A 14,118-nucleotide genomic window follows, 5' to 3' on the forward strand; every position below is an offset into this window, starting at 1 on the left:
AGTCTTAGAGACATTAATCTTATTTTCTATTCACCATAATCATATTCTAGGACCTAAATCAGATCTTAAAAGTGATTAAATAAAACTGACCCTGTAATTTCTATCTACAAGATGCCTAATCAGAAATAATCTTTATGGCATTCTCCATTTTCGCACTGAAGTGTGGTCATTTAATTTTGCAGTGAGAAGAAACTCTTTAAGACCAGATATTTCTTTTTAATTTTATATTTCATTGCTTCCTAATAGACAGATCTAATGCCCTAGAGACTTTTTATCCATCTTAAGACTGTAATTTTTTCTCCTAGACTGAGGTATCACTACTCTCCATAGCACAGTCCTATGACTAATATCTCAGTGTTTTGTAACTGCTAACTCTTTCATTAATAAAGATGTAATCAGCAACTATACACACATTTGTGCTGTAAAGCACAAATTAAATATATCAGAACTATTATATGGTTTATCCTGTATCAGAACTATTATATGGTTTATATTAAAATATTATTAGACCAAAATATTATTAAACCTAACAGAGTAGAAGAATTGCAGGTACAATACAAAGGTTACAACTCAATAACGTAATAAACATTTCACAGAGTACAGCATGTTCAAGACCTCCTGTTGATGAAGCTCAAAATACATTAAGGAAGGACAATACTGGAGATGTTGGCAATATGAAGTGGAACAGAAATGCATTTTCTTTTAGATGCTTTCTCTTACTCATCAGCAGTGCCAGGTCATGACTCTCAGAAAATAAAGGACATTGAGAACTCAAATGATAGCACGTTCTAAAATGGACTCCTATCATTGTCTGAAAGTTCTTTATATTAATCTAATACTACTGCTCTAGCTGCAGAGGAAGAGTCTGATATCTCAGTAGACAAATGCATTAAAAATCCACTTTGTCTGCTGTAGATGAGGTATATAGTTATTTTGCTCAACAGCTAAGCTTTTCCAGAATCCCACTAATACTCTCATGGAGAACTATCTACTCTAGCTAAGAGAGAATGCTGATACCTCTATTATTTGAGAAAAAGTTCCAAGGAAATAATTCACAGATACATATATGAACAGAACCTTTTTGCCATAATGTCCAGATATCAAAGAATAATCTTGAATCCGCTATATTCCATTGCTTCATCTGATGTGTTGGGAATAATGAAATTGCCAAATGCAAAAAAACCCTCTAAAAATAAACATGGTCTTTATGCAACCTATCACTATACTCAGAAAAGGTTAGCATCAATGCAGTGCATCATATTGGTGTTTACAAATTGTTGAAAAATGGTGTTGGCAAATTTCCTTGAGCAAATCTCCTTGAACAAATTTCTTTCCTTAGAGATAACTGCTTCATTTTGGATCACAATGTTCCACATACTAAATTGTACACATATTGAGAAAACAGGTTACTTAAATATGCTGCCTTCTCAATAAAACTTTGCTCTTTCTGTGAAATTAATTGTATCCATCTCATTCAGCTCATTACATTAATTAAAAGAAATAGGGCTGGTAGTTCCTGTTTGGTTTGGGTTGGTTTTTTTTTACAACAGCAGCACAGGGAAATGGTGTTTATTCTGATTTGTGCATCATCGGTAGAACCCATTAGGTGGGGTTGTGATTTTGAATCTTTTCCTGTGCAGGTCCTCATACCTGGCACTTTTTTTAATAAACAAAAACACAAGATCTAAATTCTATTTACACATTTATAGAAGAGATGAGATTAACTATCAGAAAGCAAGTTAATTGTTTAGGGCTGAGGAATAAGGGGAAATTTGTTTCCCCTTCCTGTTCTTAACATAAGTGGCTAAGAGATTATAAATAAACTATTCTTGAAATGTCATTTCTCAAAGTAGAATAAAAGATACTGTAATAAAATATTTCTGTAACAACAGTGTATTAATATAAAAAAACACCTGAAAAGTAGTATCATTGTATAATCTCATAGTTATAATCTCACAGTATGGTCACTGTTGAATTGTACAATTACTGATAGATTTTTTTTTAAAAATATGTGAAATTCTAGTAATTGAAATTAAATAAAAAACTAAAACCAAAACAATTTTGGTTAAAGCATGTAAATAATGCATCACAGTTCAAGTAATAAACTGCTACTAGAATATCTTTTCCATCAATTAAGGCCAAAGCTTCAAATTAATATTTCTAACTGGAATATCCACAGTATTTCCTAATCTAATAGCTTCTGGTTGAAACTGTTTTCCACTTTTGTCGTATTTTAATATTAGTCATGTTGCTATCTTTATGACCGCTTGCACTGTTGAGGTAATGATAATTACTACAGCAAGTCAATGTACACCTGAAATCATAATCATCATTTACTAAAATATCTTATATCCCACAAAGCTTGAAACTTAATTTCTTTCATAAGCAAACTGGTTGAGGAAGAAAAAGTGTCTAGCCTTGACTTACAGATGTCATTCTGCATTACCTGTTGTCTGTGTGGAACTCAGGCTAATTAATTATAACAAGCCAATGAAAAGATGGGATCTTAAATAGCACACTGTTCAGAATTTATTTTCCTGCTCTACATTTAAAGCAGCAAGTTATGAAATGAAGTTATCAAGAAATTATCGGTCCACTACTTCACACAGCTATACTTAACCATCTTAAAAAAAAACTTAATGGGACAGGAAGAGCAAAAATTATTTGAGTTGAAAATTCAATTGCAAATGTATTTTTTATTTGCCCCTCTTCTTTAAAAAAACAAAATGAAGTACAACATGAAGGACAACTACTTTAAAATGACTTAACACAAAGCCACGTATGGGCCCCTCAACTCAAAGTACTTGAAACCTTTTCAATCTTTACAGCCCTTAGTCAAATTCTACAAAATAGGTTCTTAGGGAGAAAAAGGTACGTCTCTCAAGATGTTTGTCCCCACAAACATCATTTTGCCATTTATAACATCATCATCATCAAGATGCCTCATCAAATTGATTTTTGCTTTTTCAAATCCAGGAGAAACTGAAAAAACATGAATGCCACAAAATACATCTTGGCATTCTTCCATTTATCTATTACATTTTCCAATAAATACAGCTTTCTTGAAATAAAGTTTCAACTTGGAAATCTGAACCCCTACAGAAGACCATGCAAATAGTACAGCTAAGTATGCACGCTTCTAGTGAAACATATGAATTTTAAATTGGTCTTGATTCTGCAAATTGATCCATCCATGGATTCACAGGCAGAGATGTGCAATCCCTGTGCAGAGGCTTGTGGACAGCAAATTTAATATGATGGCTTACTATGAACGTGTGTTCAATCTATACATAATTTGTACAGAAGTAGTACTGAAAAACCATTATACTGAGAAATTATTAGTGAAAGAAATAAGTTAACACCACTTTAAAAAACAAATTTTCATTAATATTATTTCTTAAACAGTTCTAGATATTTACAAATACTGTAAAGAATGATGCTTACAGCAAAATGGAAAGATTTTAACAGATGATATCCCTTGTATGATTGTATATCAAAAGGTTTGTTTTGAGATTCTTAACAGATGACTGTGTTAAACTATTTCTGGACATATTCAACGTTAACATTAATGAGATCAGAACACGTGTCAGCAGATTGCAAAATGTAGCTAGAAAGAGTTCAACAGCTCGACTTCGTAATTTGGTTAGTAAGTACCCTAATAGTGCTCCACCTCCAACGCCCAAAATAAATTTAAAAACAAAAATACAAACCCCACACAAACAAAAGCAAAACAAAACTGAAAAAGGCCAAATTAAAGAAATTGAAAACACCTAATGTTTGAAGAGTACATATGGATGAAGATTTTAAGGTCACTTAGATATTTTTGAAAGCTTTACACAGTGATTTTTGTTCAAACTCACCATTTAAATAAACAAAAATTACTATATATGTCATATATTCCTTTAAATATAACAAAAGCACTTATAATTTGAACAGGAGACTTCTATTTTTAAAAAACACTGTTTCAAAGATTTTGGAGATGCTGGCATTATATTTTAAATTAAATTGTGATAAAAAAACTTAACATTTTCTTGACTATTTGACAGATACTTACACAAAAAAGGGCATCAGCTGAATAAGAGTCTCTTTTTTGGGATTGGCTGTGAATTCTGGCACAGTTTGAATAATTTTATTCATTACGTTTCTTAGGTAATTTTGTAGCTGCTTGCGTCGCTCTTCTACAAACTTTGCATCCTAAAAATAGAAAGGAAAAAATATAAATGGCACAAAGAATATGTTTTTCAATTCTATAATGTAACTAAACAGTCCTAACAAGCATAAAATTTCATCTTTTGATGATCTATGTTTATTATGTCTATAGAAATGTGTTAGCAATATGTAAAAAACCCATGACTCTAGCCACCTTAGAGAGAAGGAAAATCATGCAACCTAATAAAAACCTGTTTCACAAAAACATCCACTGACACGATGCTGAATTCTCTCCTTGGCAGAATGTCTCTTCTATGGACCAGAATTCTCCTCCTAATAGCATATCTCCATAAATATACTACAATCTTAGAAAGGCAGTGCATAACAGTGGCATAGAGGCAGTGGCATAACAATTTATGCAATTCTTTTTGAGATCCAGAATTACCAGTCTTTGCAGAAGGAAATACTGACTTATTCCCACAATTTCTTCACAATTCCTACTTTTCAGGCGTTGGGTACACAAACTCCAGAATGGATTAACACTTCTCCAGCTTTTTTGTTATTATGTTAATAAATTACTATTTTATGATTCAGTTTTCATGTAGTAGACTGCTTTTTGAAAGATTATATCACAACTCTCATAAAAATGTTTCACTGAAGTTCCTATTGTATTTTAGATCTCAGGATTTTATACTATATTGGCCCCAATAAATAAAATAATTCTATAAAGTCCATATTCTGCTGACGGACTTACAAATTAAAAGTCTAACAACAAGCATAAGGCCATGCATCCTGTAACTTACATCTAGCTTCAACTTTTTCCTGTGAGGGACCACAATTACAGTGAACTATAACATAAAGTCTACACATTTCAGACTAACATAAGACTATAATAGGTTTACAATGAAATTGGGTGCTGGCTGGTTTGAGCTACAGGCAGTATGCTGTATCTCAGGAATGCAGGCATTCTGATCACCTGGTTTAAGTGTCAGAGTATGTTCTTTAGGCATTAAGCCAAAACTATTATTAGACAATTACAGCTCTCAAAGGAAGACTATTATCTATAAGATGTGTTTATCCAACCTGTATTATTTATCCGTGTAAGAAAAGCAGTTGAAACAAATTCTTGTTTCTTGCGAAAAAAATTACAACCCACCAACAAAACACCATAAATTTATTTGACAACACTGAATAAATTCACTGTATTAAAAAGGTTCAAGCCATGCTGCCATGCATGGGATGCAAATCGGAAGATTATTCCTTCCTTAGGTAAACCAGACTAACTCATTGTCAAAGCAGGGATGCTTCCTCAAATTCAGGACTGCTGTAGAGTTCCTAGAACCTTTATTAACATTTTGTTCTGTTCTTATCTCTCATTAGGAAAAGTTACCAGGAACAGCAATATTTTTAGGAGACATAAGAAAATGATAAAAGATTCTGAATGTTTCTCAAAGTAGTAATTTAAATTCATAGAATTAAAAAAAATTTTAAAAAAATCAACAAAAGTTAAGTAAGGAACATTTGCAAATATTGGCAAATAATCCTGTATACTAAAAATAGCCTCATTTTTTTATAATTTAAGGAAGTCTTTTATGCTCTTGTCTTTTAATTGTATGTGATTACTTAATAACATGTAATTGTAATTACCATAACAATGATAATTGTCGAAGACATTCATACTTACAGGCTTCGAAATCTTGGGCAGTGCTTGTGTTGTTTAATTAAGTTCACAAAATTCCAAAATATATACAGATGCATTTTTTTTGTTTTCTAGGTATGAACTTACACCGATGTCCAGCCCTGCTTCACATTCCAGTTTTATATTAATACATGTAATAATCAAGATCAGTGTGAAAGTAAAAAAACCTATGTATTATATGGTTTGCCATTTCTTTATCAGTCACATTGTTTTTTAGCAACATACACACACTACGCACACAAATTGTATAGCAAGTGATTCTAGTGTTAATTGATTTAGTAAAAACCGAAGAAATGAAGTCTGAAAACTCTTGGAAACTGATACTTTATTAAAGAACAAAGCTGCATTGTTGACACTTCATGCAATCCACTCTGCAGAGTCACTCACCCAGTACTCCACAACTGAGTACAGTTACTACTCAAACAGAACAGAGCAACAGCTTGCTCCGTGCCCCGCTGCACTGACGAAGTCTGGACAAATGTGTGGAACAGAAGTCTATACAAGCTGTTGGGAAATGTTAAAGCAAAAATTTTAATACATGGTGACACATAATATTAGAATAAAATGGAATGCTAATAATAAATAATAGTGTAGTGCAATACGAACTAACTAATTGACTAACAAAAATTTTATTATTTTCCCTCTTTTCACCAAGACTTTTATTCCTACTGGATTCTTTGACTAGCTCAAGGAACAGCCTTGTCTTCCCATCTTTTCACTGAAAGGATTTGAAGTATCACATCATCCCATTGGCAGGGACGGTAATTTGCTACCACCAGCTGTGTGAGGCAGAAGACAAGAAAGTGTGGCACATAGATCTCAGAGAAGAAGAAAAAGGTTGTGGAACAGCTTTGGTTCTGAAAGCTTCAACCACATGAGTAGTGGTGATGTTTGGCATGTGAGACCATTTCAGTTATGGAGTAATCCTCTCCCCCTGTCCTACCTGACTGCGTACAATGGAGGAAGGAGCTTTGCTTTGGTCTACAAGCCTGCTCCCAGCACAGACACAGCCTCAGCTTAGAGCCATTCCAAAGAACTGGCCTCACCCCCACTACACTTCCTTGATTCTACTTTCATCACTTCTATCTGTTATGTGCTCAAGCCCCTAAGAAAATCTCCATTTTTCAAGGACTACATTCATTAGCACTTTTTCAGTTCTTAACTTTTTTTGGTCACAAATCCTTAACAACAGTACGTTCAGTGAAATAATTTCAATTATGTTAAAATTTTCTCTTAAGCAGAAGCTGCATTCTTTTAGTATGACTTCTGTACTGCACATGTATTTAAATAAATACATCTTTCGCAGGCAGGACCACTTTGTTATAAACACAGGAGCAAAATGCTGAATGTAGGTACTTTCTATCCCTTATGTTATTGTAAAGAATCTCATTAACTACACACAATAATGACACAAAAGAGTTTTCTAATTAAGACTGCCAGAACATGCTTAGGGAATGCATTTTTGCCGTTTACAGCTGATCAAATTAGTGCTTATAATATAGCTATTTTTCTGCCATTTATTCAAGTGAAATACATAACATTTCAGAAATTAAACTCAACCTGAAAACACTTAAAATGTTCTTTTAGCCTAATATAAATTTGATCTCTAAAACAAACACTGAGCACAATCATGAAATTCTGTACCATGTACTAAGGCCCATTGTCTTTACCAGAAGTAATGTAAACCAAGGTCAAAATGATTCAGCTGTAGGTCTATATCGTTAAATGTGCATTTTGCAACAGCAGGTCGGCTACTCAGAGAAATTATTTTACCACATAGTTGTTACTGCCAAGTTGTTGCAGTAATAAAGAGTTTTTGTCACAAAACAGTAAATAGAATAATTGGTAGTGGAAAACCACAATTGGTTCAAAGCCTGGCCAATTTTTTCAGTCTCAAATTCTAAAGAGGTAACTGTTACCCTCTTTTCATTGGACCCAATTATCTACAACTGAAATCTAGTTAGGATTTTATATTCTAACTCCTAAACGATATTTTTATTTACAAGCAAAAAGTAAAGGGAAAGGTTTTGATTTGGATTTGTATCAGTGAAAAAAACCCATACTTTGAGTACATGTTTTTGGTGACTGTGTGAGACTGTATCTGTCAATACAAATCTACACTTGCATATCTATTCACACAGGAAACAGATTTATGTATGCTTGATATGAATGTACTCTGGGGACAAAGTAATTCTGTTAAAATTACAACTACATACACTTTTGCAAAAACCCCTTACATTTTCACAGTATTAAAGGTTATATAGTTTCATTTTTAGGAAAATAAATGCATATATGGGAACATAAAGTAACACTACTAAATAAATGCACACTTTCAAGATCTCATTGAAGAGAGATCCTGCTAACATGGTTGAAAAAGGAGACCTGCTCTCAAAAATATGGATAGGTATTATTACAAAGATCAAAGGCATTTTCTGAAATTCATGTAAGAAAAATGTATAGAAGAAATGGAATGGCTAAGACAAATAAATAGCAGGTCTTGTCTCTAACAAGAAAAAAGAACTTGCATCTTGAATCATGAAGCCAGTCATTTGACCAGTTGGGATCCAAATGACAAGGAAGATCTTTTCTTTGCCTCTTAAATGTCTCTTTTTATTTACAGGAATGCTTTATGAATTTTACCTGCCTTTATTACATATGTTGCTTTTTTTAAAAAAACAACACTAGCAGGAGCTCTGGACAAAAAAACCCAGTAAGTTCTTTCAAATCTGGCTGTAAAAATAAATCTTGAATAATTGTGGCACTGACTTTTTTTCAAGAAGCACATACCAGAAATGGCACTAAAACCAGCATTATACATATTTGGTTCCTAGACTTTCAAGAGCTGTTACTGTTTATAGGACACAAATTATATACAATTTGAAATTATTATAGAAAAAACAGACTGTTCTATATTAAGTTTTTCTCCATTTTTATACAGAACATACTAGATTCTTCCATAACCGATTTGGGAGCACATGTTTTTAAGCATTTTCCTGAGTGAGGCCCTACATGCTGTTTCTGCAAATCTTTCCATGAAGGTATTTGAACAATTGGCTACAATCTTACTAACTTTAAAACCAAAAGGCAAGGCTAGCTGGCCCTTTCAGTTCTTCTAACTGGGTCCAGTGGTAGACTGAGTGATCACACCAAACTTGAAAAAGTTAACTCTTAACTATTACTTGTAAAACATCTCCTACTGTATTCATGATAAACCTAATCCCTGATCCCATGGCACTACAAGGGGCAAAAGAGTATTCAAAGAAGGCAGGAGCTCTGCTTCCAAGATTTGAGATTTCTTTTCAATTCAGAAGATAAACTCTTTGGAGACATACACCCTTAGTGTGAGGGATTATTTATGGACAGCTACTACCACTCTTTGTAATGATGCTGAAATTACCTTATTGTACTTGAAAAGCAGCTCCAATCTGACCAGACAGAAAGCCTCGTATATTCAGTACCACCTGATTAACAATCCATAAAAGCATTCTGCACATAGGAAAGGAACTAGTACGTGCAGGGATACAGTGCCTATAACCATAATCCATTGCCCTTCGTAATTGATTAAGAATCTCTCTTTCCCTGTTAAAAAAAAGGGTACTATATAGAAAGGGACTCAGTTACATAAAAAATAGGGACTCTGATATACATCTGTAGGGCATCTTGGCCACATTAGCACTAATTTATGCAGAGAAAATTTATATTGTGCACAAATTGTTAATTGCGACTTAACATACCAGTATTCACCTTCAATTTGTAGGCATATTTTCTGAAAAATAAAGCTACTACTGTTTCTGCACAAACTACTGTCAAAGTTATTTCCTAGCCTACAGTTCAAGAGAATATACTTTTGATTAAGAGTCCACAAAATTTCAATTAACAAGCAAAACTACTTCAGACTGCAGAAGCATCAAAACACATCTGGGAAAATATTTTTAATCTGAAATTAATGTCTCCCAAAATATTGTATGAAATTCTTTTTGACTGAGAATTTGCCAAGTTTCTGTCCATAGCAAAATGCTAGTATCAAATTACAAATCTCTAAAAATGAGAATACATAATGGAAATCTTATAGACTCTCAACAGATATTAGAAGATGATGTTAAGCTCTAAAACTAAAAAGCAGAATCTAATGTACCATATCTTATGTTACGCTGCTTTGCAGTTTTTCATTACAAGCCAAGTTCATTCCAACTTGCAGTTTAATTTGTTTCACACAACTGCTGGTCTTTCATATACACTGTTAGTATGTAGCAGATGGCAAAACATTGATATTCTTCATTATTAATGGCACAGCTCACTTAAGATGTTTCAAGTACTTTCCATGAGCTGTTGGAAATGGTATGATTGCCATGGTTACCTGCCACGATTTAGGGACAGATAAAACACTTGTATATTCTGCGTTTGGTGCTGTTGCGATCAACATAAAACACACTGCTTCTGATGTTCTAACTATTATTTATCATTTAACTAACCTCCTATTGTTAGCACTGGGGGGGGACGGGGGACAGGACGACACGACACTACACAACACAACAAAACCAAACAACAAAACAGCTCAGGGCTCAATCCAACTCAAAATAAAAGGAAATATGGCTTTAGGACTTCAATGAAAGCTGTATCAGCCTCTGATACCACACAACGCATCCCATCCTAAATAAAGCTGACAATAGTGCTATTCAAAAATGAACCTGCAAATGCAGAAATAAACTCAGGTTATTCTAGGGTAGCCCAATATTTTTTACCATCTTGGTCAACCAGTCTTAGCAAAATGATCATATCAGGTTTTGTCTATTTAAAAGACACCAAATCGTTAACCTGAAAATGAAGCTGGAAATCAGAAGCTGAAATGGGAGCTAATTAAACATTCAATTGCTGAGTCATTCTCATTGTTTTGTGATTACAAAACAGTTAGATAGCAAGTATTAATTTTTACAGGCTAATTGACACTTTTGCAAAGGTCACAATAAAACATGACTTGAATACACCTGTCCTTCAGTAGCTACTGTATCATGAAACAGTTTTATGGATGTACAGTTTCCAATACTAAATATACCAAATGCTACCATATTAAACAAAAATATTCTCAAAATCATTAAAACTACATCAGCTTAAAATTTCCATCCTCCTTGTATTGCCAGTTTCTGTATGGCAGAATCAGGCTAGCTTTATACAACAAAACAAGGGTATACAATACATGAAATTGCCATTTTTCCCATCCCACTGTGAGATTATTTGTACATTTACTGTTCAGTGGAACAAACAGGAATTTAAGAGGATGAGATACAAAGAAGAAATCAAGGATCTGTCAATTTTGAAAAGAAATCTTTCTTTAAACAGAGATTTACTATGTAATTGTAATTATTATTCTGTATTTCTCTACTAAAATAGTTGATGCATTTCCATTTCCAACTATGGGTTCATTTCAATGATACCAGAAAGTATGTAATGCTTTTAGATAAAGTCATTTGAAAGAGGCATTGCTGCAAACCCATCCAGCAGCAGACATGCTAAGGGTGAGCTACAGTCCTTTCAATGACCTCAGTCTAGCACAAATTTACGTGGACAATTGCAACATTTTCATTAGCATTTCTAATTTTTTGAGATGTGAGGCATGTCCTGCAGTACTACGCAATGCTGCTCAGCACAGCCTACCTGTTCAGTAAGGAAATGGCTGCTCGACAGCTGTGCCAGCCTTCTCAGGTCACCAGAAGAGCTGCAAGCCCAGTCTATGCCTCGCAAATACATTTTTTATTCAAATGTTAATTTTTGAAAAAATTCTTACCTTTTATTTTAAGAGAGCAGTTTATATATCACAGCATTATAGCTACTAAGGTTTATAGTCATACTAAGGTTTTGTCTGTGCTTTCTTGGAATATAATGTTGCTGTATAGCATCCTCTAAGCAAGTCCAGAGCACAAGCATGTTAACAGACACATGCAAGTGTGCAGTGCACAGGCCCTGTCAAAACAACAGACAATCCCATTTTGATGAATTCTTCCCCCGTGTAATAAATCTCAGTCAAACTATGTCTTGTACCTCTCTAAATTGGCTCAGGCATTTACAGAATCCTGGAACCAAGTACGTTTCTTAAGATACCTGGCATTTTCAAGCTAGCAATATCATCCATCCAAAAGGCTAAACTTTCTCAAAACCCTCTTTGAGAAAAAGTGTTAAAAATGAATAAATATATCAACAGAAAAAAAGAGAGCTTGAGGATAAGACTAAAACTGATCTCTTTTCAGTATTGTGTTTAATGCCACTGTTAGAAAAAGAACTCAATTGGTAATGTTATGCTAACAAAATCCAGTGTAATCTAAATACTTTGTTATTTAAAGACATAAATGCCAACCATGTGTCAATTTGTCAACTGGTCAGGAATCAACTGGTCATTAAAAAGCATCAGTAGAAAACTGCAGCCTAGAGCAAGACCCCTAGGGCTTATCTTTCGCTCAACTACTGAACAGGGAAATTCTGTTTTCTTCTCAGACCAACTATTATCAGCTCTGTATTTCTATTAAGGAAATTCTGGAAACTACAGCAACAGTTCATGAAATTGAGATCCATTTTTTCACTAGCCTATATTACAGTAATAACTATCAACAGTATTAGTTAAAATGTGTCTCAGTTCAGTGCTTTCCCCCAACACTGCAGTTCTCTTTCTTAATTTCTTTCTTTTATCAGGTTTGAAAATGCCCTGAAGACCAATAAAGACAGACTCTAAATTTAAAACAACAACAAAACCACCCCAAAACCCTTTAGAAACATGGTACATAACAGTGCTTACAGTGTACAAGCTTATACATACAAGCTTACAGGATGACTTCCCTTAAAAATAAAATAATAAATTAATTAAAAAGAAAACAAAAACAAAAACAAAAGTGAAGAGCAAAACCCACAAACAGGTTAACAAAAACCTAAAATTTCTCTTCTACCCTCTCAGCAAGTGAAAGAAATTGCTGTCAAAATTCCCCACAAAGTTCAGTAACAATTGTTTCTCTACCACATTTCAGTATTTTCCCTTCCCACTAAAAACCTTCTAACAGAACTTAGGCCACTTCCCTCCCTCTTGTTGAATAGTTCCAGCAAGTCACAAGGGGGGGATACTAAGAGAATATGGATGGCTGCAGACTGCCACAGAATTGCTGAAAAAGGATGGTTACAGGGAGCCACAAAACAGCCCAGGTACCACTCTCTTGGCTAACCTCTCCCCTGATAGATCTAGCTAAGATTACAGCAGTCCTGCTTAGTCTGCTGATAACCAGCAACATCTAAGACATCTAAAGCAGATCTGCAAGAAGGCTGCTAGCTTCTGGCTACTGTCCACACCTGTGGACTACCAGTATCCAAATACGTTTATTTGAAATGTTTTAACTCTAGCAAGTAAAAGTATGATTAAAAAAAACAAAACAAAACAACCAACCAACCAAAATAACCCAGAAAAAATCATTAATACAGCAGTTTACCACCCCAACTGCCGAATAGTAGTGGGATAAAAGATGGCCTTTGAACTTTACTCCCACTGAAAAGACTAGATGCTTCTTTAATAGAATTTTTTGTTCATATACACTCAGATAGGATGATTCTGATTTCTAAAACAAAAATTGACTGAATGAGGAATACTGGTATCAAGTGCCTGTTACTTATAGTACCCTCATGTAAAGGTATTTTACATGGTACAATGAGGAAAAGCAGGTTTTTCATGCAGAAAGTGTCTCCATCATTCCACATGATCTGAAGTATTCAATATTTAGTTTTCTCTGCTTTTAAAAAAATTATCACTGAATATGTTTACTACTAGCAATCACCCCAAAAGCTGCAGAGCAAGTAAGATTAGAATTTGCTGATATTTATAAAGCAATACATTGGCGGGGGGAGAGGGGGAAATAATATCAAGCCTATTGACAGGTACATAAAGACAGAAAAATGTGGGTAAAATGTCGAATTCACAGAGAAAATAGGTTTTAGTTTTACTTCTGTAATCAGGTGTCCCTGCTAAGGTGTCTCTGAAAGGCAATTTATTAATCCAAATTACTTTGTAACTTAGCATCACCATCACAATAAGAAACAAATTTAGAAAATTATTTTTATATTTTCATTTTATACCAGGAGGCTACTAGAATACCTAAATGACACGAGTTGTTATAAAACTGCAACTTTTCTAGCAGTTGTCCAAGCAGCATGTAAATTACATTACTTTCTCCCCGCCCCGTCCCCCCCCCCCCCCCCCCCCCCCGCCCCACCTTAAACCCAAACACCCCCAAACTTTTTTT

The 14,118-nt window shown here is 34.1% G+C and overlaps 1 protein-coding gene across 4 annotated transcripts in view; it reads right to left on the minus strand.

Annotated features, from left to right (window-relative positions):
• SNX29 (sorting nexin 29) overlaps window positions 1-14,118 on the minus strand; it is a 142,280-nt gene that overhangs the window by 31,543 nt on the left and 96,619 nt on the right. For 3 of the 4 annotated variants that reach the window (XM_010578486.1, XM_010578485.1, XM_010578487.1), the window contains exon 20: window positions 4,055-4,194. In XM_010578486.1, the coding sequence (XP_010576788.1) occupies window positions 4,055-4,194 (140 nt within the window). Of the gene's footprint in view, window positions 1-4,054; window positions 4,195-6,235; window positions 6,353-14,118 lie in introns of those variants that run through there. The other variant, XR_775088.1, reaches the window with a different exon arrangement.

Source organism: Haliaeetus leucocephalus, unplaced genomic scaffold, assembly GCF_000737465.1.
Source record: "Haliaeetus leucocephalus isolate CR32 unplaced genomic scaffold, Haliaeetus_leucocephalus-4.0 Scaffold636, whole genome shotgun sequence".
In the NCBI taxonomy this organism is placed as follows: Eukaryota; Metazoa; Chordata; class Aves; order Accipitriformes; family Accipitridae; genus Haliaeetus; species Haliaeetus leucocephalus.